General features: G+C 35.8%; 1 protein-coding gene across 1 annotated transcript; it reads left to right on the forward strand.

Annotated features, from left to right (window-relative positions):
* Positions 1–25,641, forward strand: LOC105252282 (gustatory receptor for sugar taste 43a). The gene is made up of 9 exons (XM_025406187.1): positions 1–175; positions 381–518; positions 3,571–3,769; positions 19,090–19,306; positions 19,377–19,710; positions 19,785–19,895; positions 20,691–20,965; positions 25,218–25,376; positions 25,446–25,641. The coding sequence occupies exons 2-9, from the start codon at positions 425–427 to the stop codon at positions 25,602–25,604; spliced, it is 1,548 nt and encodes a 515-aa protein (XP_025261972.1). The 5' UTR covers positions 1–175; positions 381–424; the 3' UTR covers positions 25,605–25,641.
* The last annotated feature ends 1,003 nt before the right edge of the window (positions 25,642–26,644 follow it).

The following is a 26,644-nucleotide window of genomic DNA, read 5'->3' on the forward strand; positions in this document are numbered from 1 at the left end:
TGCGCCTCAAATTCTCGTGAATTTTCAATAAATCTCACAACGATAGATTTTCCAGTAATCGATGATGCAATTGACAAAAGTGCGATATTTCTTATAAAGTATATTCTGCGCGAAGGAACGGTATTTTTGTAAAAGGTCTTGTGACTTCATTTCTTCCGTTGAATGTGATGAAAAGGTAAAATTTACACACATATTAGCTACATTTTTATTTTTTTTGCACATTATACATACATTTTACATTTTATTTTATACTAACATTAAATGTTACATACATACAGTTTGTACACTCACTTTATATTTCATTTTAATACTAATAATAAAATTTTAAAGTAAAGATTTAACAAGTTGTAAATTTAATTATTACATGTGTGTGATTGTAGGAATCTATTCAATACAGTTTGCGAATTATTTTGCGAGCGTGTCTATGAATATCATCAACGAAACTATCCTCATATCTAGAAAAATGCTTGTGCGATGGAACGATTTGAATAATGGACAAATGGTGAATAAGACAAACAGTAAGATGATATATCTTTATTTTACATCATTTTTAGATAAAATTTGAAATTTATTTGATATGATATCAGAGAATGGAAAGTTATTTTTTAAAAATAACTAGTTAACTAATTACTCGTTATCGAGTTAAAGTAGCTAGTTATTGTTATTAGTTATTGGTTTTTAAAAGTAATTAGTTACCGTTATCACTATTTAAAGAAACGATTCTCTTTTCCTTTTTTCATTTTTTAATGTTGAAACGAGATAAGAGTAAAAAAATTTTTTTGAATGAAAAACTTACTTTTTGTAATTTTTTATTAAAATGTTAATAAGAGCAATTAATTTTAAATTTGCAAAATTATAAGAAATTTAGAAAAAATAGTTTCAAAACGTAAAAGCAAATAAATTTTGATTTTTATTAAATTTATAAATACAGTCACACACACTTTATATTCTTTTTGTACTTTCAATTTTATATTTACAAATTTTAATATGATAATTTTACATTTATTTGTTCTTAAAATGCATGAAACTACCATTATATTTAAATTAATATATAGAATTATCTAAATCACAAAATATATGTATGTTAAAAGAGGATGTTAAGAAGAAGCCGATTTTGTTTTTCAAAGATGAAATAAGAAAAAGTGTAGTGTTTTTTTGTAAATTTTTTGATATCCTGAATATGATAAAACAATTAAAAAATTCATGGGATTTAAAGAACACTTTAACAATTGAGTAAATACATGGTGTATTTATAGAAATTCAGGCGATGTATGAAACTATTACAAAACATACGTGAGTTTTTTGAAAATACGAGAAAGGAGGTATGTTTTATTACAACAAAAAGAAATTTTTCGGAATCCTGTCGAAAAGCATACAAAGTGCTTCACCACTCTTTCTTCATTTTTTTCTGGAAAATATGGACATGGGTGTTTCTGATTATAACATAGACTGAAAAATAAATCGATTTCGAACACAGCTTAATAATAAGTTAATTGATTTTTTAATTAATCAGAATATAAAAACAAATAGAAAAAAGTTAAAATTCAAAAAATGTAAATAAAAATAAATAAAATAAAAACTAAAATAAGTAAAAAGTAAATTAAATAAAAAATCCAATAAAATATAAAATATAACAATATATAAAAAAAATTAAAAAGAAGAAACAAAAAGTGAGACCAACATAACATCGCCTTTTCGTTACGATTCCGGGCTCGGTAGAGAACGAGATTAAAAGAAAGATTTAATGAAAGTTAAATCAACTTAATTTTTGTTATATGACATAATAATAAGATTATATAATGGACAGTTAAATCGATTTATAGAAGCATTGTGAAATGATTCATAGTTTAGATAATTAAACATATCAGAAACAATCTTCTCTATTTCTCTTTAATATCCCACTTCAAACACGTCTTCCATTTTACATTGGTTTTTTGTAGTCATTTCATCTTAATTTATCCCTAACTCTTCCTCTCGCATTCAGTTACTTCTGTTATATACAAACAAAAAGCATACCTTCTTTCTCGCTCTTCTCTCCTAACAACACGAACACGAATTCGTTTTGTGATAGCTCATCCAAATTTCTATAAATACATCTTGATCTTGTTTAATTTTCAGAGTGTTCCCTAAGCCATACGAATTTTTTAATAGTTTTATCGTATTCAGAAGGTCAAAATCTACAAAAAACACTATTCTTTTTACTTACATTTTTGAGAGTCGGTACTTACGTTTATACTTACGTTGCTTACGTTTTTGACAACCGGTTTTTTTTTAAATTATTCTTATTCTTTTTAATATTCATTTTCAATATTCTTTGTATCATCCGAATTCGTTATATAAATATCGGTATATACGATAACTAAAGATTAAATATATAAAAATATCTGTCGATGTCATAAATATTTTCAAAATATGAAAAATAACGATAAAAATAACATAAATTCGTTATTGTTACTAAAAAAAGTAACTAACGTATATGACAATATGTTACCATTAGGACTATCGCACATAAAATTGCATAGCTGCATATACATAAAACCGTATAGATCAATGAGCATCATACTTATGCTTATAATATGTTAAGTAAGTCAATATATAAAATGATGACTTAATTCTCGATGCTCATGTGCGATGGTCTTTATAGTTACAAAAAAAATATAACGTTACAGGTTCGTTTTATAATAGGTACAAAAATGATTGTTGTAATCATTTTAAAAAAATAAATAGCTTTATCGAATTTGATGACTTTAATATATATATATATATATATATATATATATATATATATATATACATATTATATCAAACAAATGAAATCCAACGGTCCCAGATCACTCGTATACCCTTTTTAAAATGAAAAAAATTGTTTTATCAAAAATCGCGAACAATTTTTAAGTAAATCGGGTATGCTCTATCAAATGATGATATTTTTAACTTTTGATTCAGACCAGAAATACGCTATTCGGATCAGAAGTTGAATTCTTTTAGGGGAACATGCTACTTTTTATTACAGATTCGAATTATACGTGAAAAAATAAGAAACTTTTGTATAAAACGTTTTTTCTAAAAGTGCCTCTATCAATCTTAAAATTGACCTTGAAAGTAATTGTGATGAAATAATCAACTTCAAATGTTAAGATTGACAGAGGCACTTTTAGAAAAAACGTTTGATACAAAAGTTCTTATTTTTTCATGTGCAATTCGAATCTGTAATAAAAAGTACCATATTCCCCTAAAAAAATTCAACTTCCGGATGGAGTATTTCCGGTCGAAATCAAAAGTTGAATATCACCATTTGAAAGAGCGTATCCGATTTACTTAAAAATTGTTCGCGATTTTTGATAAAAGTCATTTATTTTCATTTTAAAAGAAGTGTATGGGTGGTTTGGGGCACTCTGTATATATATGTATATACACACACACACACACATACACGCGCGCGCGCGCGCGCGTATGTATGTATGTATGTGTATGTATGTGTGTATGTATATGTATGTATGTATGTATATATGTATGTATAATCGTGAATGTGGACGATTTAAATCGATAATCTGGAATAAATGTATACAGACAAGCCTTCAAACGTGGACGATGACATGACAAATCCCAATGTGACGAGTAATAACAAGTCGGCAAATAGTGATCTATACCAAGCCTTGTTTCCGATTTATTATATCAGCAAACTGTCCGGTGTATTTCCAATGAGATTTGTCCGACAGGTATCTGGCAGATATCAAGGCCGATTGAGCATCATCGATAGCATTTACAGGTGACAATGAACCATCAAATCGATTTATATCTTCCCGATGTATAAATAAAAATCAAATTTAATTAAACGTTTTAATATATATACAGGGTGTTTCATTTTAATCGCTCCAGGCAAATATCTCGAAAAATATGGAAATTATGAAAAAATGTTTCGGACAAAAGTTGTATGGTTTCGAGGGGGCCATAAGATAGTAACATTGGTTTGATCAATTGGTGTGAAGAAAACACATAGTTGTTTTAAAAATATATATATAATTGTTAATTGCAAATTACATATTTTTTCTTAGAAACAACTATGTGTTTTCTTTACTTGAAATTGATTCCTCTCATTTCTTTCAGTTGAAATTGATTCCTCTCATTATTTTGTACATAAAAGTATTAAGGTAAAATAATCGAAACATGAATATTTTACAAGATATTTTATGGTTTATGTAAAATTAAGAAATGATTTCAAGCCTTATAACTCGAAAAGTACTTTATGAAAAAATAATTTATTATAGTGTTTTGGAAAGCTCTTGAGGTAAGCTACAAAAATATGCAATAATATATAGGATGTTCCATTTAAGAAATTTAAGGTGACCTTTATGTGACCTTCAAATGACTGCTCAAGGTCAAACCAATGCTACTATTTTATGGCCCCTTCGAAATCATACAACTTTTGTCCGAAACATTTTTTCATAATTTCCATATTTTTCGAGATATTTGCCTGGGGCGATTAAAATGAAACACCCTGTATATATACAGGGTGTCCCACCTAGAAGTGGCCACCCCTTTTTATCTTTTAAACTAAAAGACATAGAGCATAACAAATATATATAAAATTAAATGGCTTTAACTAAACTTTAATGTGAGTATAGTGGTTGATTACAAAATTTATCTGTATTAAAGAACAGAGAGATATGTATAATTTTTTTATAATAATGTAGATATTTTGATATAATAAAAGTTGTAGCGCTGTTTGAAACGAATATAACGATGTATGATTTAATGTAAATATTTTACATATTATACGAGATTTTCCGGCTTGAAATATCGCGGGCGCCGTCCATCATTTCATTTTCGGCCCTGCAATATAGTCAACTTCTGACTGAGTCTGATATAGTCAACTTCTGACTATTATGATTAAATGACAACATGACATATGTCAACCTCTAATGCACGAGCACAGATTTTTTAAGAAAGCTGTAGAGATCCCCTGACAGGAATAAAGCGGCATCCCGTTGAATTTATTACTTTTATATGTACATCCTCCTTAGTAGGATATATAGGCCGGTTCTAACTCAGGTCCTCTCAGGGGGGGTGAGGCGCGCGGGGGATTACGGAGGCGCAGGGGAATGACGTTACCCGGGACGGAGGGAATTTCGGAGGCGGCGCGTGTTAGATGTTTTATCGCAGTGATACACAATATTATATTACATGCCCGGTTGATAAACAATATAAACAAATGGCACCTCCCAGAATCGTCTTCCACAATTTTTTCTCGGAAGAATTGCGACGCATATCAGCGCCGATGTTCGGCTGCTTTGCACCCTTGCACTCTTGCTTCCGCCGCTCGTATATCAGCGCCGATGTTCGGCCGCTTTGCACTTTTGCGATACACCCCTCACCCCCGATATAAGTAATTCTAGATTTTTTTCCGTTCGACGTATCCATATCTCTCTCTTTTTTTCCTAGTGTTTGCTCTCTCATAATAACTCTCTTGCAAGGAGCTATGCATGAAAGCTGGAATGGGCAAACGCAACAAAAAAAGTACACCATGATATAGTAAACTTAAAAATTCCTTATTCATATTTTTACATATTTTTTGTCTTACATATTATACATATGGACTAAAAGCTAAAGCCGCCAGCTCGCAATCGACGAGTTGATGCTTGTTGAAGGTGTCGCTAGTGCGTATTTGATACTTCTTAGGATTCGTTACAGTGGACGCGATATTGGAGAATTGCATAAATTTGACATCGACTGTCTCGGTCACTTTATTCAATCGATCAAAAGTTACATCTATGCAACCATCTAGATCGAACATACGATGTAACGTCGATTCGACCATCATCATGCATACGTTTGAAGATTCGAGACTTATGAGTTTAGCGTTGTTAATCGTACGAACTCGCACTGTTAGCGGTCCAACGCTTATAAAATTGTAGATGTCGTGAGAGTCGTTCCGAAGGAGATTTAGAATATTGCGACGTTGCTCGCAGAGTCCCTTCCACGTTTCGAGAGATAATATCAGTTCCTTTCTCCGATGATCTCCTATGACAATCTCCACGTAACTCGGCGGACCCACGTTGATACCAATTTCGAGGAATTTGAATTCCGTAATTGTCAATGCGTATCGTCTGCCTAATATACGAATCGCACGACGCTCCGACGAAATGCTACAGGAAAAATTAAAATTAAGTAATACTAATAATGCAATTTGTAAAAATAGAAAAATAGAAAAAATGTTAAACGAAACGTATTCATTCAACTTATTTGTTCTCAAATGGAGTTTTATCATGACTCGGCACGTAATTATTTACGTGTCTTCCGATGCCGCTGCTACTGCTGCTGCTTCTGTCAACGTAGTACATTTCTCTGGGAGGTTATGAAAAGTGAATGCATGAGCGGTGAATGCATTAACGCGACACTGGTACAGGAATTAATCGGTTATACCCGACGCTCATCTATCAAAAATATAATGTAGTAGTGGGGGATTAATGCTTCTAACACATTGGAATTTAGGAGAAGGGGGAGGCGGCGCTCGAACAAAAGAATTCTGAAAAAACACAAGCAAAGGATTAGGGTGGGGAAATAAGAGATAACGCATATTAATGTTCACATATTTTATTTTTCTCGCAATTCTTTTTGGCGTCGCGACCACCAGTTAAATATTTTGAATATATTTTGTAATGCGCAATTCTTAACATGTTTTCCACATCGCATACTATTCGTATCATCTAATTTATTTAAAGCATCGATATCTTCGTAATCCGCATCCAAGGTTTCAATAATATAGCCGTTCCCCGCATCGTCTAGTATATCGGCCAGCCATTTCGCTTTTCAAATCCTTTAACGTACACGACAAACGATTCTTCTTCTTCTTCTTCATGTATCGTACCAACGACAGCTGTTGTAATCGCACGCTGAGCCAAACCATACGGAACGTTTCCGTCTTCCCATTGTAATCCGTGATGATTTCTAATCAACTATGAGACTTGACATCACTCAGATTTTGTAAGCACGCTTCGGGACTTGCGAAAAAGTAATGCGATAGAACATATCCCTTTCTCAAGATTGCCGCTTCCTTCACGAAGAATAGTTTGCCGATGGTAAATCCTTGCAGATCTACAAACGTTGGTACAGACATGACGATCTCTCTCTCTCTCTCTCTCTCTCTCTCTCTCTCCCCTCTCCCCCTTTCCCTCCCTCTCCCCCTCCCCCTCTCCCCCCTCTCTTCTCTCTCTCTCCATCTCTCTCTCTCTCTCTCTCCATCTAGCAAGACTTTGATTTATATCATGCTCCTCTTTTTCTCTCTCTTGTGTCGATGTTGTCGCAAACACTTAAGGTGTAAATTCACGTAGCGTCAAAGCGCTAGATACAGTTGAGCGGCTACCCCCACTCTGTGGTACAATTCCCCTAAATAATGAGGAGAAAGAAAGCCGTCGACAAAACGCCAGCCGCTAAACTTCCTCAAGCTACTTTTTCAAGGAGCAACAAATCGCTAATCGCTGTGAATTTGTATTCTTATTTTTTAAATCGTTTTTTCTATAGATTTAATTCGTGTATGAAACTGACAATTAAGGATGCGTGTCGAAGTGCGTTTAAACTGCCCAAACAGTATTTTGTCGGCAACATTGCGAAATACATTGTCGTTAATAATAGCTAAAGAGATTAGGAAACGACGAATACTGGTGTTGTGTGCAATTATGCGAAAATTGCAAGAAAATGAGAAGAGAAGAAGCAATACTGGGTGGCACCGTATCTAAAGGATCGTCCAGAGCACAGTTTTACTATGCATCGATTCCTAAACTGACCAGAGGACCTAGAGGATGAAGTACGATTCCACAATTATTTCCGAATGTCCGCAACACAATTGGAGGAATTGTTGTTGATTGTTGGTCCACTATTGGTAAAAGAAAATGTTATTCGATAGCCCATACAACCGAAACAATGTTTGGTAATAACATTGAGGTTTGTAAACGTTTCAATTACTGCAAATTTTATATACGAAATTGTTGTTCACTGCTTTGGTATTGCTTAAATATTGTATATCTTCGTATCCCTGCAATGTTCTAGGTATCTTGCTTCTGGCGATTCAATGACATCAATATCATATCAGTATCTAGTTGGGGTAACAACAGTTTGTAATATTATTCGAGAGACATGCGAAGCAATTTGGAGCAATTTGTGTCCTTTGGTTTTATCGCCAGCATTGTCGGAAAGAGACTGGCTCGAAATTGCAAATGACTTTGAAGAATTGTCCAATTTCATTCACTGCATTGGTGCCATCGATGGAAAACATGTAACAATTCAAGTATGTATTCAGTAGTATTAATAGCCTGACACTCTATACCGTACCAGTTATCGGTGAACTATATTTTCAGTCTTCAAAATAATGAATGGCTAATTTTATTCCAGTGTCTCAACAATGTTGGTTCCACGTACTACAATTACAAGCATGCTCATAGTGTAGTAGTATTGATGGCCATTTGTAATGCACACTATGTATGAGCACTACGATTTCGTTGACATCGGGGCGTACGGACGACGAAGCGATGGAGGTATTTTCGGCGACAGTGCTATCGGCAAGAACTTCAATGCAAACCGCATGAATGTACCGAAGCCATCAGCTGTTGCAGGAGGACGAATTCTGCCATACTATCTCGTGGGAGACGAAGCGTTCCCTTTAAAATCATATTTGCTTCACCCTTATCCAGGCAAGAACGGACTGACACCGAAACAGGACATTTTCAACTATCGGTTAAACCGTGCGAGAAGGCTTATCAAAAATACTTTCGGTATTTTAGCCAGTCAGTGGCGAATATATCGCAAACCAATTATTGCTTTCCCTGAGAATGCTAAATTGATGGTGCAGGCAACGATTTGTCTGCATAATTGGATCCGCAAAGACGACATTGGCAAAAATGCATACATTTCTGCGGGTATGGTGGATGAAATTCATGCCGATGATCCAAATAGTTTCACACCAAGTTCTTGGCGGAGAATCATTGAAGATGGCTGCGCTTTTCGAGATATCGGTCATTGTGGCTCGAATACCAGTGCGCAAAACTGCATTCAGATGCGCGATGAATTTTGCGATTACTTTTGTAGTGAAGGAGAGGTACCTTGGCAAAATAACCAACATAAATAAAGAAGTATTATTACGAACATTTGAATTATTTTTTGTAGTATATTATACAGGGTGGACCATTTTAATCTATAATGGAAAATATCTCGGAATGTTGGTGAGATACAACAAAATGTTTTAGACAAAAGTTGTATGGTTTCAAGGGGGACATAAGATGGTGTCATTAGTTTGATCTTGAAGAGCCACCTGAAGGACACGCGAAGGTCAGCTCCAACTTTTTAAATGGGACACCCTATATGCTTTTGCATATTCTTGTAGCTCATCTCAAGAGCTTTCCAAAACTATAATTAAACTATAATTAACACTATAATTAAGTTAGTTTTCATTAAGTACTTTCCAAGTTATGAGGCTTGAAATAATTTTTTAATTTTACATAAACCGTAAAATATCTAGTAAACCATTCATTTTTCGGTTATCTTACCTTGATACTTTTATGTACAAAATAATGAGAGGAATCAATTGGTGTAAAGAAAACACATAATTGTTTCTAAGAAAAAATATGTAATTGTTAATTGCAAATTACATATTTTTTCTTCGGAACAATTATGTGTTTATTTTAGACCAATTGATTCCTCTTATTATTTTGTACATAAAAGTATTAAGGTAAGATAATCGAGAAATAAATATTTTACTAGATATTTTATAGTTTATGTAAAATTAAGATATTTTAAACCTTATAAATCGAAAAGTATTCAATGAAAAAATACTTTATTATAGTGTTTTGGAAAGCTCTCGACATAAGCTATAAGAATATGCAATAAAAAATAGGTGATTCCATTTAAGAAATTAAAGGTGTCCTTGATCTGACCTTAACGATGCCATCCAAGATCAAACCAATGACACCATCTTATGTTCCCCTCAAAACCATACAATTTTTGTCGAAAACGTTTTTCTCTAAAATGCTTAGTTTTTGAAAGAAAAGGGGTGTACGAGTGGTCTAGGACATCCTGTATATAAGGTGTCCCATTTTAATCGATGGATCCAAATTTCTCCTAAATTACGCCAGCTACAAAAAAATGTTTCAGACAAAAGTTGTATGGCTTGAAGGGGGACATAAGGTGATGTCATTGATTTGACATTGAAGAGTCACGATTAATATTTTACTAGATATTTTACGACTTATGTAAAATTAAGAAATGATTTCAAGTCTCATAACTCGAAAATTACTTAATGAAAATTAACTTAATTATAGTATTTCGGAAAGCTCTCGAGATGAACTAAAAAAATATGCAAAAGCATATAGGATGTCCCATTTAAAAAGTTGGATGTGATCGTCACGTAACCTTCAGGTGACTTTTCAATGTCAAACCAATGACACCACCTTATGTTCCCCTTCAAGCCATACAACTTTTGTCTGAAACATTTTTTTGTAGCTGGCGTAGTTTAGGAGAAATTTGGATCCATCGATTAAAATGGGACACCCTGTATATAATAGTCTTAACATCACGGAGCGCCGCTAGCGCAATCTTACGTCGAATGCGGCAAACGTACAACTTTTTACACTTGCGCATTGGGGACTTGAGCGACGATGACCAAGGAGACGTTTCTTAATGAAAATTTTTCACATTTCGACTTTGGATCATAATATTGCTGTTCACGATGCACGTAGAGCAAAAATAAAGACACTTTTCTTATATAAATCAACCTCAAGCTATCCATTAAGCCTAATAAGAACTCGATCCGTTCAGCGATTATTTCAATATGATAATCTCGAATATCTCCAACTATCCGACTCGCGTAAAGATACACGGCGCGTCTTGTTGCTTACGCGGGACTTAGCACAAGACACTACCGTGTCTCTTGATCTATCGGATGCTTTATCGGATGAACCGCCGATAACCTCTACACCATCCGCGACATCGAGAATCGCGCAACCCGCGATACCTGAATCACTCGCGATCGAAGATGTTTTCGAAACCACGGGCAATCCGTTCGAAACATCCGTCGAAGCATGTTATAAACGTCAGAAGGTCAAGAAGTGTTACGAGCACTTGGGACCACTGGGGCAAAAATACATGGGCGCTCTTCTTAGCGGCGACGAAAGAAAAAACGCGATCGATCACGTGTACGGCGTCTATTTTGACGAGAATGGAATGCGTCTTGGTAACAAACGATTCGACATTGACAAAGATGACTCTATAATCATAGACAATGTGAGATACATTGGTACACCAGGATTATACGAGTTGATCTTCAAGAGAATTCCCGATGACGTCATATATACTGAGGACGATGTGCAAAAATATAAGAGCATATTGATGGCGACGAGTGCGCATAAACGTCAATATGATGCGCAAGGTCAATTAAAGAGCAACAAGGGATACAAGTATAAACAAATAATCGCGCCGTTGATGTCGATCGAATCGAAAAAGAAAAAAACGGAAACGGGAGTATTCACGCCTCACGCGATGACGCTAATCGACAATAAGATCGATTACGTGTACTGGGACGATCCCAACGAGCTAGTGGATCGCCTACGATTGCTCGATGCTTCGCGTCGAGCTGGCCACAACGCTCACGACAACGAGATCCTGTCGATCATAGAGGAACTTCGCGAAGCCGGCCTTATTATAAATTAAACGGTATCTCGACAAAACTAATCAGTCGATCGACGTCACTTGCATCGAAAAACAATGCCTATCAACAAATTTGGATTATTCGAACGGAGAAACGAAGAAATCAGCACGAGCGATTGAGGTAAATTGGTGACAAGTTACTTGCGTTAAAACACTCTGTGTCGCGTCGCTACGGACTATGACGCGAGGTCGCGCAAGATTCGCCGTGTAGCGCAACCTGAGGCTGATACCGATGCAGTCAACAAACTATACGTGGAAGAATGCGTTAAAACGTTGAAGAATCAACGGAAAGAATCAGACGAGAAGCTGACTGCGTTCGAGAAGGACGTGCGAGTTTTGCAAACTGCGATAAATGAGCTTCGTCGTACGATTAATACTAATTCAGAAACGACTATCAACCTGTAATGTGCTGTAGTGAAGGGCTTAGGAGCGGCTATTGTACAATTATTAAACATCTAGAAAGGTTTACCGAACGGCTACGAACGATTATCCAACGGTTATCGAGCTATAATGAGTGGCAGTGATCGAAGAGGAAACGGTCTCGAACGAGACTACGAACAATTCAAGAATAGCTGCGAACGAGGCTATGAACACGTCAGGAACGGCTACATACGAGGCGGCATACAAGTCCGGAACGGCTACGAATGAGTCAAAAACGATTGTCAACGAGGCTACGAACGGATCAGAAACGACTGTGAACGAGGACTACTACGGACTACTTAAAAACAACTATCAACAGGGTCAATCACGCCAATAAACGGCTCAAAAACGGCAGTGAACGGCTAAGGAACGGCTATAAAAGGCAATCGAACGGGTCAGCAACGGCTACGAACGGCTATAAACGGCAATCGAATGGGTCAGCAACGGCTACGAACGGCTAACGAACGGCTATAAACGGCAATTGAATGGGTCAGCAACGGCAATCGAACGGCTAGAGTGACGACGAATAATAAAACGCACGGTGATACACGTATCATTCGATCGACGAATCGAAACAACGATGGGTCGACGATCGAAATAACCGAGGAAGTGAAGAAACAACATAGTTTAGAGAAACGGCAGTTGGTGAAAGAACTGTACGCACCGGCGAGAAAAAATTTCCCCCGAAGACACGTTATAGTGCGGGGATACGATGACTTGTGGCAAGCCGACATCGTCGAGATGCGTCCGTACTCTCGTTTCAACAGAGGTTACAACTACATACTCACAGTCATCGATGCGTTGAGCAAGCACGCGTGGGCCGTACCGCTCAAGAGTAAAGGCGGAAGCGAGACAGCTGACGCTATCGCCGAGATAATTCGAGATAGCGAGAGGTGTCCGAAAAACATACAAACCGACATGGGGAAGGAATTTTATAACGCCGGCTCATGCGAAAACACGACATCAATCATTATTCTACATATTCGGTATTGAAGGCATCGATCGTCGAGCGATTCAATCGCACACTGAAAAACGACATGTGGAAGATGTTTACGCTGAACGGATCTTACAAGTGGGTTAACGCGTTGCCGGGACTCGTATCGGATTACAACGCGCGCAAGCATCGAACGATCGGTATGCGACCCGTCGACGTTACCCCCGCGATCACCGAAAGAATCTTGGCTACTCTATACAACCGTGTAAATATCGCGGGTCCGACGAAATTCAAAGTAGGTGACTCGGTATGCGTTAGCAAGTACAAGACAGTTTTCGAGAAGGGTTACACGCCAAATTGAACAGGTGTTTAAAATTGTAAAAGTGCAGCATACTAATCCCGTAAGTTATCTACTTGAGGATTATCGCAAAAAACCTATCGCTGGAGCATTCTACGAGCACGAGTTGCATCGCGCGAAATATCCGGACGTGTATCTCATGGAGAAAGTACTGCGCAGGAGGGGTGACGAGATTTACGTGAAATGGCTGGGATTTGACAATTCGCACAACTCTTGGATACATAAGGACAATGTGATTTAATTTATACAGTGTTTATTTTTTCATTTTCAAGAAATGAAAATATACATAAAAATATATAAAATACTATATATGTATTTATATTCTTAATATAAGTATGTAAGATATGCGTTACATAAAATATATGAAATATAAATGTGTAAGATGTGTATTATATAAAACTATATGAAATACAAAATATATACAATAATAAATGAAATATATACATGTATTTTACAAAGGTATCCTATAATGCCCCCCTGGTAACGTGTCAGTCGAATCAGGTACGATATATCACTTGTCATCGTACGGACTCAAAGCAATTTTCGTCTCGCGGACGGTATACACTTTGTGCAATTTCGATCTTATACACGACTGCTGTCGCGTTATTTCGATCTCTTCGTTTAAACACCGCGTGTAATCTCCAAAGGTTATATTACGCGCTACGACATTACTTTTGACGCCTTTAACTTTCTTCGTGTCTTTCTTTCCGTCCACTCGTAATGCGTACATCTTTGCCCTGAGCCCGACGAATTCAGTTATTATCGCACTGTTATTTTCATCCTTCATCAGACCCGACACTTTTTTATTTACAAGCGGTATATCGTACGCATTGTCCACCGCATAATCGCTCGTGTCAAATCTGGCGATATCGCGCTTCATGTTCACATAAACATCCGCACACTCAATGTGATAGATGAGACTGTCTGTGTCGGTGTACATGATCTTACATCTGTCGCGATACAGAGGAAATATGTACTCGTGATGAAATTCGTACAGACACGTCTTGAATATGTCGAATATGCACATACTCACGTAAATCGGTTTGTAAAATTTCACCTCGAGTTTACGCAATTCTACCGCAATCAGATTTTCCGAAAAAACGTTTCTGCTATGGAAATTTGGTTTCGCGATCATTGCTTCCGCGCCGTACCGACCATCCCATTTTGTTAATAATTTTACATTGACACGATTCCGCACATTTTCCATCATTTTGCCAAACACAGCATTATTCATTAATTTATATAAATTTTTCTCGAAATCGTTTTTCGCGAGTGTTCTAAACTGTGTATTTAATTCTATGTAATTTCGAAGCCATGGAGATTGAGAAAACTGTAAAATTCTATGTATTTTTGTTACACGAAGGCCGTGACGCGTACACTGCTGTAGGTTACGGTAGTGTATCACATAACGCTTCTTATCGTATAACGTTGCAAGCAGTTTGAATTCCCGCTTACGGGCGGCTTGTCGCACGTCGGGCAAAACGGTAGGTCGGTGTGCGTATCGTGAAGATGTTGCGGGTACTCGAGATCGACTTCGAGGATATACCCCGTAGGCAAATCTAGCGCTATAGATGATGCGTCGTCGACCCATCGAAAATCAGCGTAAGGCAACGGTTGACACATTGCCCATCCGTATAAGTTATTAACGTCAAAATACATCAAGTACGACGATGGTTTCGATGGATCGTACGATTGTCGCATGTACTTGTTATTAGCGCGCGCGTATCTGTTGGAACATTGGCTCAGATCACCGCGTATACCGCGTTCTATAAACATTATCATGTCGATATCTGTAAACAACTCGAACGTAATCTTTGTATGCTTTAACATGGCGTCCCACGTGTATCCGGGGAGAGTATAGTAATACGCGGGGTCGAGTCCGTAACTTTTGATGCAGCTATTGCGAAAGTTTTCGAAAATATCGGCTAATAACAAGACGTCGATTTTGAGATACATGTCGCTATATTCGCCCAGCGTTCGAATGGAGAATCGCGTCCAGATGTTCTCGGCGTGCGCGTAATTGCTCTCGGATATAGTTTCACCGGTCAAGGAACTGTAAAATGATTCGCGCAGTGGTAAACGTGTATCTTGCAACCTATCTATCGAGTCGACGTATTCGTACGGAAAGACGCCTTTCCGTGTTAATAAACTGAAATTTTCCGCGGATAAATTTTGAAATTCCGATTTTAAAATTTTGAGCTTATCTTTGTCTAGATAAGATGCCAATTTGTCGAGAGTCGATGTAAGAAATTTGTACGAATCGATGAAGTGTAATTTTACATGATTTTTCCAATTACCTTCCTTAAGGTCAACATTTTTCGTAAATGAAATATATTTCTCTTTCGTTATTGGAAGTAATTCGACTCTCCCTTCGAATGCTGTGGCTATTTCCTCGATAATAAAGTGCGACTCGTAACCGGATAAATTGTGGAAAATCGGAATACAAAAAGATTCTTTGTAATTTAAATTATAATTTGAATGCGCCTCTGTACCGCCCGGTCAAATGACAATGATCGCGAACGCGTGTATCGTCTTCCGCGAACGGTTTTTCGCATATGTGACATTGAGTGGCGCTGTGAAATTTTTCACACTCTTCCGATATTAAATTTACCATAGGGACATTGGTCGTTAAAATATTCTTAATGCGAATTGCTAAATTTTTAAGATCTTCGACGAACCATGCTATACAATCGACGCTACGACGCGAATGATACGCCGATAAAGATTCGTCGTACGAACAATGTATATAGTAAGCTATGCTAAATACTTGAGGATGTTGGTACAATTTTTGTTGTTGTTCTTTCTCCGTTTTGGCCAGAACGCATTCCAGGTCGGCGTACACGACGAATGGAAGCCGTTCTTTCCTATTGTAATTGTTGAACTCGAGCCACTTGTCCTTATCGCTCGGCAACCGGATAGCGCAGTCGTTCATCTCCCCGCAGTCGACAGCATGTAACTGCAACTTGACATCTGAATTAAAATAATGCAGACATCTGTAAAAGAAAAATTTTATCATAAGATTTTTTATATAAATTATTTGATATAATTATTTTATATTAATATATATACATACCGATCGCAGATATATTTCTTGTGATCTTTTTTGCTCAGTTGCGAACTCACGAGCCGGGATAAATTCTTGATTCAAGCAAAGTGTCCTACGCTGTTGTCGTCTTCCACGTAGCAGATTCACATGCCTATCTCGCTTCTGCTCCGAAATACGTATCGAGACAATACTGTTCTTGTCTTCGATACCGTACACGTTGATCGAGATATTGTTTGAGTTCAAATTTTTTAATCTGATTCACAGTCGCTGGAAACTCAATGTCCCGGAGATTCAGCACTGTCGCGTAAGGCGGGTACGATGATTCCCGTTCCGCGTTCCTTTCTGCGGGATATAGAGCGACGACCACTGCCCACGCGAAACACGTATTGTCTTTAAACTGTATGTTAATCACCGTTCTCTTCATAGCAATCTCTCGCGGCAATTTAATATAACATTCCGCGCGCATTGGATTATATTTATTAATATTCACAGTCAAATTCTGTATTCGCGACAATGCCCAACCACTATCGCGTTCCTGAAATTCCTCCAACGATGCTAAAGTGGGCTCGATAACGCGGCGCTTGAACCACTCGCGTAAATCCGATGTGCGAAAGAGTTCACAGTTTCTCGTATTTATACTTTTATTTGCACGCTTATCATCCGACACAAATTCACCGTTGAATATAGTATTTACTTTTACACTGTTGTGTCTTTTTATAACGTCTTGCACTTGCTCGAGCACGATGTCTTCGGCATCCTCAAGAAATTGACGAGGTTCGATATAGTTTGCGTTAATCCCAGCACCGGTCAGAATACGGCTATCGAACGCGGTATCGATCTCTCGCCAAACGAGTCTTTCCGCGTTATTGTTACCGCTGTAATCACCACCACTGGAAATAAACCGTCTCTGCAATCGAGTCTTTACACCTTCTAGTCGCGCGATTTTAGCCACTAGAGATTATCTACTTCCGATTGAGAGCCGCGGATGCTTGACACGACTGCGTTCTTCGAGCTCTTTGATCAATTCCTCGCAACGCTGCAGCCACGCGAAATACTCACCCAAGATGGCAATTTGGCGAGATCCCTCCACCAGATCGCGTTCGGTCTGCTCGATGTTTTCCATTTTCCTGTCTTTTTCACACTTTTAAAGCACTACGTCACAATTTTCTACGGATAACTTTTGCACACGATAAACAATACCGTTCGCTATCTTGAACGTGAAATCGTGCAAAAATCTTTCTAACGGAACACCGCTATACTTTTTTACAACCGATGCGTCGATGAGCGCAAATCACGGTTTATGATTTTGATGTGCTTCAATCCTTCTTATATACGAGCGGCGGAAGAAAGGGTGCAAAACAGCCGAACATCGGCGCTGATATGCGTCGCAATTCTTCCGAGAAAAAATCGTGGAAGACGATTCTGAGAGGTGCCATTTGTTTATATTGTTTATCAACCGGGCATGTAATATAATATTGTGTATCATTGCGATAAAACATCTAACACGCGCCGCCTCCGAAATCCCCTCCGTCCCGCGTGATGTCATTCCTCCGCGCCTCCGTAATCCCCCGTGCGCCTCACCCCCCCTAAGAGGACCTGAGTTAGAACCGGCCTATATATCCTACTCTCCTTGAAAACAAAAACGATCTTTTTTGGCATTTTTTGCTTAATCGATCACAAAATAAATAAAATGGAAATAAATTTTCAAATAAATACCATGTATATGTTTATAGAGGAACATTGAAGACGTACTTTCTACTTCAAATAGACTAAACAAATAGTTTCCCACTTAAAAGTTTAAGAGAGAAGAAGACTATTATACTAGACTATTAAATACTTGAGCGAATCAAAAAATAAGGTTTCCTGTTTTATTATGATTATTATTTATCACTTATGTACAAATTAAATTTATTGTATTAAAATCTAAAATGATCATTTTTTAATATAATTTTTGAGAAAATTGATGAACTTATTTTACCTTAATTGGCACAAATTTGAAATTTTTCTTTCAAAATAATTTCTTTCGGTAAAAATGCGTTAATGTTTAAGATATTCTTGAATGGTATTCTATACTGCTGCATTGTCTTTCCTCAAGATGTTTCTATAAATATCTAAACAAATAAAAATTGGAAATAGTCAAATTCAAGTTTGAGGAAGAATATTTCAGTAAAATATTTGAATAAAGTGATTACAAGAATTTGACGCAGAGTATGATCTGACATTATCGTAAGAAAAATTCACAAGAAAGAGACTTTTCTAAAAAGAAGTTTAGATCTCTTTCTTCGGAAAAGTCTCTTTGATGATACAGCAGTACAAAATTTTGTTCAAGAATGATCAAAAAACAGATTTTTATCAAGAAAAAAATCTTCAAACTCGTGTCAAGATCAAACAAGTGCATCTTCTTGGAAACTATATTGAAACGTAATTATTAACTTTTATTTTAACACAATAAGACCAATTTGTACATAAATAAAAATGTATTATAAATAATAAAAACAGGGGACCTTATTTTTTTATTCATCCGAATATAAAAAATATATATAAGTTTGGAGGTTATTAAATTATTAAATTAACTTTATATAAGTAATATCTGTATAATATGCTACATCAAAACATAATTAAAATAATATATCGCAGTCTATGCTTAATGACGTGCCTGATAAGCGTCCAAATTTGGGGTTTCTGGTGCGATCTCAGACGTGGATGGGAGAATAGCACTCGACTTAAATCACAGAACGCGATAATTTTCTCCGCAAGCGATGTGTTGGGATTAATGAGTCTCATGGCCGTCTCCATCATCAGTTCAATTATATACTGGCAACAGGTGCAAACTATCATCGATAAATTGATCGATGTAAGTCTCGTTTAATTATTTTAATCACAGAGATTATCGCATTCGAATTCATCGGTTCATTCGCCTTAAGTGCGATGAGAAGCTGGGAATCCTCTCGCCGAAGAAGCTGCAACGGTACACCATCCTGTTAACGATTTGCAGTCTCTCCTATTGCATCATTGTCTCATATCTCGATGTCCGCTCGTGGAATTACAAGGTACAGCTAAATAAGAAACTGGACAACACAGGGCCGTTCAATTATCTCCCTCTGTATTTTATGTACATAACTATTATTATGATGGAAGTTCAATATTCCATCATCGTGTACAATGTGAGCCAACGATTCTTTAGAATTAACAAGACTCTTGAAAATATCCTTAAAAGCAGCAAAATTACAAATCAATTCAGAAAGGATCTTGGATTAGGTAAGTTATTCTAAACGTCACTAATCATTTTTAAATTTTTAAAATGCTTTTAACGCAACATACAAATTTCATAGCTGGCGAGTTTCGAGATCAAGAACAATACATTACATACATCCGGCAAGAAATGATAGGAAATACTCGAATGTTTCGTAAATCAAAGATCATGGATTCCATTGTTGCAAATGGTACGATTTTAACTTTCATCATATGAAAAATCTGATAAAAGCACTAATCACGTAATAAACAATACAATATGAATAATAGCAAGAAAAAATAAATGCTAAATATATTAGAAAATAACAAATATATATATAATTAAATAAATTGAAAGGAATTAGGCTCTATATGTATTAAACAACACAAGAAACTAGCGATTAAGAGCCACAGCGGATGGTAATGCCTAAAAATTCTTTCATTATACGCGAAAATTTAAACGAGAACGAGGCATATGCTGAATCGGGAATCGAACCCGAGTATTTCGCTTGCCGGGCGACTGCTCTTACCACTATTCAGCTCCACATCTTAATCGCTAGTTTCTTGTCGTGTTGTTTAATACATATACAGCCTAATTCCTTTCAATTTATTTAATTCACGCGTAGCTGAAAAGATCGCGTTTCATTTTCCATAGTTATAAACAAATAGACGAGAGGGATAGCGGTGTGGGGCTGAACAGCTCAGTGGTAGTCGCCCGGCAAGCGAAAGACTCGGGTTCGATTCCCGATTCAGCGACTTCGCCCCGATATTTTTCTCGTCTACATCTCTTCAGTGAGGTAAAGAGGGTTTATAGAATTCTCAAAAATGAGAATCTATATCTTGGTAAATGCACCAAGTAAAATATAGGCATATGCCTCGTTCTCGTTTAAATTTTCGCGTACAATTAAATAATTTTTAGGCATTACCATCCGCTGTGGCTCGTAATCGCTAGTTTCTTGTCGTATTGTTTAATATATAATTAAAACTGTAGCAAAATTTTTTTCTAGATGGCAGAAGTTTTACAGACAGCATATCCCAACTGGTGACAGTACACGCGACACTGTGTGACACAGTATTACTTATAAATACTGTTTATGGCGTTATTGTACTCGTAATTACAATTACCTGTCTAATACATCTGATCATCACACCGTACGTTTTGATAATGGAAGCTGACGTAAAACGTGAATCGCTATTCGTTACAGTAGAAGGATTGTGGTGTATCTTTCAAATTTGGAGATTACTCGTGATAGTAGAGCCCACATATGCTACTATAATGCAGGTATATGTAATGATTTAATTTAAATAATTAATAAATTTATATATATAGAGGGTGTCCCAATTTAAAAGTTCCACCCTCACAACTTTTTTTATTTTGATTGAAAAAAATATTTCAGGCAAAAGGTGTATGGTTTTAAGGGGCACATAAGCCGGTGCCATTAGTTTGATCTTGAACTGTCACCTGAAGGTCACGCGAAGGTCACATCCAACTTTTTAAATGGGACACTTTATGTGCTTTTACATATTCTTGTAGCTCATCTAGAGAGCTTTCCAAAACACTGTAATAAAGTATTTTTCTATTGAGTGCTTTCCGAGTTATGAAGCTTGAAATCATTTCTTAATTTTACATAAACCGTGAAATATCTTGTAAAATATTCATTTTTCAATTATCTTACCTTAATACTTTTATGTATAAAATAATGAGGAATCAATTGGTGTAAAGAAAACACATAATTGTTTCGAAGAAAAAATATGTAATTTGCAATTAACAATTACATATTTTTCCTTAAAAATAACTGCGTGTTTTCTACACCAATTGATTTCTCTCATTATTTTGTACATAAAAGTATGAAGGTAAGATAATCGAAAAATGAATATTTTACTAGATATTTTACGGTTTATGTAAAATTTAAAAATGATTTCAAGCCTCATAACTCAGAAAGCACTCAATAGAAAAATACTTTATTATAGTGTTTCGGAAAACTCTCCAGATAAGTTACAAGAATATGTAAAAGCATATAGGGTGTCCCATTTAAAAAGTTGGACGTGACCTTCAGGTGACTCTTCAAGGTCAAACTAATGGCAATAGTCTTATGTGTCCCTTAAAACCATACAACTTTTGTCCGAAACATTTTTTTCTATAATCAAAATTAAAAAATTTATGAGGGTGGAACTTTTAAAATGGGACACCCTGTATACAGGATGTCAGGGAATTTTTAACCTTTACGAAGTAAGGAGGCAGATTGGCTCAAATTAAGAAGGAAAGACCTATTTTTTTGTGATTGTCGCAATAATTAACGAAAAATTAAATAAAGAAGATTGGCCAATGCGCGTGGTTAGAAGCACACGACGGCGAAGGCGGTCTGTAACATAATGGCGGCGTGCGAAGCGGTGATTGGAGAGGGGAGGAGCGATGAGAGTGTAAGCGCGTGGCGCAGGCTCCTCCCCTCCCCAATCATCGCTTTGCCGCGCGCCACCATTATGTTACAGTCAGACCGCCTTCGCCGTCGTGTGCTTCTAGCCACGCGCATTGGCTGATCTTTTTTATTTAATTTTTCGTTAATTATTGCGACAATCACAAAACAACAGAAGTCCTTCCTTCTTAATTTGAGCCAATCTACCTCCTTACTTCGTAAAGGTCAAAAATTCCCTGACATCCTGTATATATGTTAATTTTTATTAACCCCCATGCGCATTATCCCGAGTATATTCGTCCAAACTGTTGTTCCCGTATGCGCGATGACGAGTATATTCATCCAGATATTTTCTTTGCTAATTCCTGAACGAAATCACTTAAAGAGTCCTACGACCTCGCCAATTAAAACTTGAGACTAGCATTTTAAGAGGGATTGAGTTGCGGTATTAAATTTTGCATATATTATTATAAAAATTTGGATTGAAAATTGAAAAAAAAAAGAGAAAATTCATGTAATAATTTTTCAATTTTTCATCTTTACAAAAGTGCCCTAAAAGTACTCAAATCAATCTAGATACGTTTGCTTAGAGGTTTTTAGAGTCGCTGATTACGATCTGAAGTCAGAATCTCAAAATTCAAAATGGCGGATTCAATATGACGGTCAAGTACATGAAAAAATCGTAAAAAACCGTAATTATGGTCTTTTCTCACCTCAGATTCGTAATCTACGATCCCAGAAATCTTAGAAAATGATTGCGTTTACTTTGCAACCCTTTCTAAAAAACTCGTGCATATTGGTAACGTTCAAGTTAGGGAAAACTCTTGCGCAGGAGGGTTAACTTAAACTATTTAAATTACAATATTATAAATGTACAATAATTTACTATAAGGTAAAAGGATTATTGTTGATAATAGGAAACTCTTCAATAATCTTGATCTTATTATATATCAGGATCAAGAGCTAAGTTCTTTTTTATCAACATATTGATGAAAAACTATAATCTAGTAATGAAAGTTTCATACGTTATAAATCGTTAATAAAAAGTAAAGGCGATAGAACCAATGACGCTGAAAGTAGTGAGTGAAAGAAATTATCAATTATATTGCATAACAATTGGAGAATGTAAATTTACATAGTAAAAAATGCAAATTATATTCACGAAAAATCTTTTTAAAAAAATTCACGGGAAAGAGGATTTTCTAAAAGGAAGTTCAGACCTCTTTCTTCGGAAAAGTCTTTTTGTTGATACAGCAGTACAAAATCTTGTTCAAGAATGATCAAAAGATAGATATTTTTGCGAAGATTTTCGCAAAAAGATCTATCGACAGACGTTTCGACCGATAAATAGAAATATTCATATAGTTCCACGAGCTTCATGCCTCGCTGCTGGCGAAAAGGAAAACTCCTAACCCAACAGTGGAATTCATCTAAAACAGTAATATAAGATCGCGACACAGGTCCTACGAATCACGGCTTATCAAAGAGTGCTATTATAGCCGCATCTCCTCTAGCTTTTGCAAGGAGCTTCAAAGTTCCATGTAATTAACCGCAGACGGTTAATTTTTTTTTAATTTTATCATATATGTATCTATATACAGAACATTAAATCGATCAAGTTTTTGGAAGAATGACATTAAAATAAAAATTTAGTAGTTAATGACATAACATTAAATTGACTGAAAATTGACTTATAATCGCCATAAAGCTGACTTCTAAGACTCAATTCCAGAACTTACTTTAACTAAAGTTTAACTCGTTAAAGGACGATTTACATTGCGTCCCAAACCCATTGTATGCAATCGGACGTCATACATCGAACATTGAACGCAATGTAAATCCTCCTTTAACGAGTTAAACTTCAGTTAAAGTAAGTTGTGGAATTGGGCCTTAGAAGTCAACTTTATGGCGATTCTAAGTCAATTTTCAGTCAATTTAATTTTCAGTCATGTCATTAACTACTAAATTTTTATTTTAATGTCATTCTTCAAAAACTTGATCGATTTAATGTTCTGTATATAGATACATATATGATAGAATTAAAAAAAATTAACCATCTGCGGTTGAACGCAATGTAAATCTCCCTTAACGAGCTAAACTTCGGTTAGAATAAGTTGTGAAACTAGGCCTAAGGTCCGGTTCCACAACTCGAGTTAATCCGAGTTTAATACGTTAAACTGGATTCTGATTGGTCCATTCGTTACTTAAACTCGGATTAACTGGATTGTGGAACTGGGCCTAAGTCAACTTATTAGCCGACTGACAGTCGACTTGGTGTTGTTTAGGAATATTCTTATTTAACACCTGTAATAATCAATTTTGTTGCATTTATATAACATTAATAAAAGTAAGCGCAAATCTTGTTCAGTTCCTGCCGTTAATTTGCATCGTACAGATTCTGCTCGGTTTCTGCCGCCAGTTTGTTGACAGACAAAAGTTTAATGTAGAAACAGATGGCTACGGTTCTGGTGTGGGATTCTAATCAAATTTGCTGCCAATCTGCTGCTAACTTGCTAACATTTTGCTTACTGAGAATACTCAATCTTCGATGTATACACTCAATATTTGAGTGTATACTCAATATTTGAGTGTATACTCCCAATTTGGAGAATATATTTCCGATATTGAGTGTTTACACTCAATATTTGAATATCTTTTCCGTAAGAGATTCCAGCTCCTTTCAAGTCTAAAGTTTATTACAAGGACTTTCTGACTTTTAGTTGATTAAATTTTTAAATAATTTTAGACATAATACATATGTTTGATTGTTTGACATTGAAGAGGACCTCGAATAAGGTTGAAACGTTTGTCGACAGATCCTTTTGCATATAATTTGCGTTTTTCACCATGTAAATTTTACATTCTCCAATTATTATGCAATATAATTGATCATTTCTTCCACGCATTACTTTCAACGTCATTGGTTCCATGGTCATTGGTTGCCTTTACTTTTTACTAGCAATATTGATAAAAATAAAAACAAATACAAAAAACTCAGAAAGATTAAAATCATAAATCGTTTCCTATTTCTTGAAAGTAATAATGAGAATGCTCTTTTGTGGATCTGGGATTAATAATTATTTTATATTGCGATTCCGTCAATTATACGATTATCTTTAGGGAAAGAAAACAGCGGTTTTGGTAAGCCAATTACTATCCATGGATCACGACAGAGAAGGTACAAAACAACTAGAAATTTTTTCACTTCAGCTTCTACACCGTCCTTTGGAGTTTACAGCGTGCGGACTCTTCACTTTGGATCGTACTCTTATAACCTCAGTAAATAACTTTTATCTTTCCTGTATGCCAATTTTGGTGAAAAAAACTCACAAAATAATATATTTCTAGCTTGCTGGTGCAGTCACAACATATCTTGTAATAATCATACAATTCCAAAAAGAGGACAATACAAAGGGCAATTTCGATATTATATTGAAGAACGCCACACAAATGCTGAAAAACGCGACGATACTTCACAATATCACAGCGGGAAGATTGGGTCTATAAATTAAGACAAACTATGCTTCTCTTTATTCCTTTTATGTTCTCGAATCTATAAAAATAAAGCTTTTTAAAATTTAATACATGTCGCTCACGCATTTATTTCTAAAATATCCATGATTAAAAGAACTAAGCGTTTTTCACCATGTAAATTTTACATTTTCTAAAAGCCCGTATTACATTACGTTATAGACTCGGTTGCGGTTGTAGTTATTGTTTACACTGTTTACAGTTATAGATTGACCAATCAGAGTAAAACAGTTTGTAGACTGATCGGTCAATCCGCAACTATTAACTGGAATCCCAACTACAATCGAGTTCGTGATCCGTAGTACGGTGTAATACGGTGTAATACAGATAATTGATTTTGCAATACACAAAGATGCAGATTTCAAAAGCGATATCAGAGACTTAAAAATGATAAAATCAATAGAGCGCACACGAAATATATAACACAATTAATGTAAATCAATTTCTCAATTAAACATAATATTCATTAATACAATGACGAATAATTTTTTTCGTCAACAGATAAGTCTAATGATAAAGGAGAGATCGCGCGATGTAAGATGAAATATAGGTCTTGAATGTGAATTCGATCGACAGACGCGTAATGACATTTAATATCCCAATTCTCATACATACAGTGGCGATATAAGAAATACGATCTCGTTTCGCTAGATCGCTAATTTATTGATCGATTGTTAATTAACGAAATAATGCTATCATCATAATCAAATTGACAATTAATTAGCTCCGTAGTATAATCGTCTAACAAAGTTAGACGTCGACGTCACAGTCTATCCAAAAATTTGCCACTCATCACTTCTCATTGTGCTAAGCATGAAGATATTTAAAGAAATAGATAAAATTGATCATATAAACTTGAAGGATCTCCTTGAATTTCTCAGAGAACTATCTCTCAGAAAAAATTTTAGCTCGAGATTATTCTCAAAATATATAAAACTTCGTATGTTATCTCCCTCCCTCTCTTTCTACAATTTTCTACATATCTGCAATAGGTACATTCTTGTTCGCGTACAAAT

The sequence above is a fragment of the Camponotus floridanus genome, unplaced genomic scaffold (genome assembly GCF_003227725.1).
Source record: "Camponotus floridanus strain SB8 unplaced genomic scaffold, Cflo_v7.5 scaffold134, whole genome shotgun sequence".
In the NCBI taxonomy this organism is placed as follows: Eukaryota; Metazoa; Arthropoda; class Insecta; order Hymenoptera; family Formicidae; genus Camponotus; species Camponotus floridanus.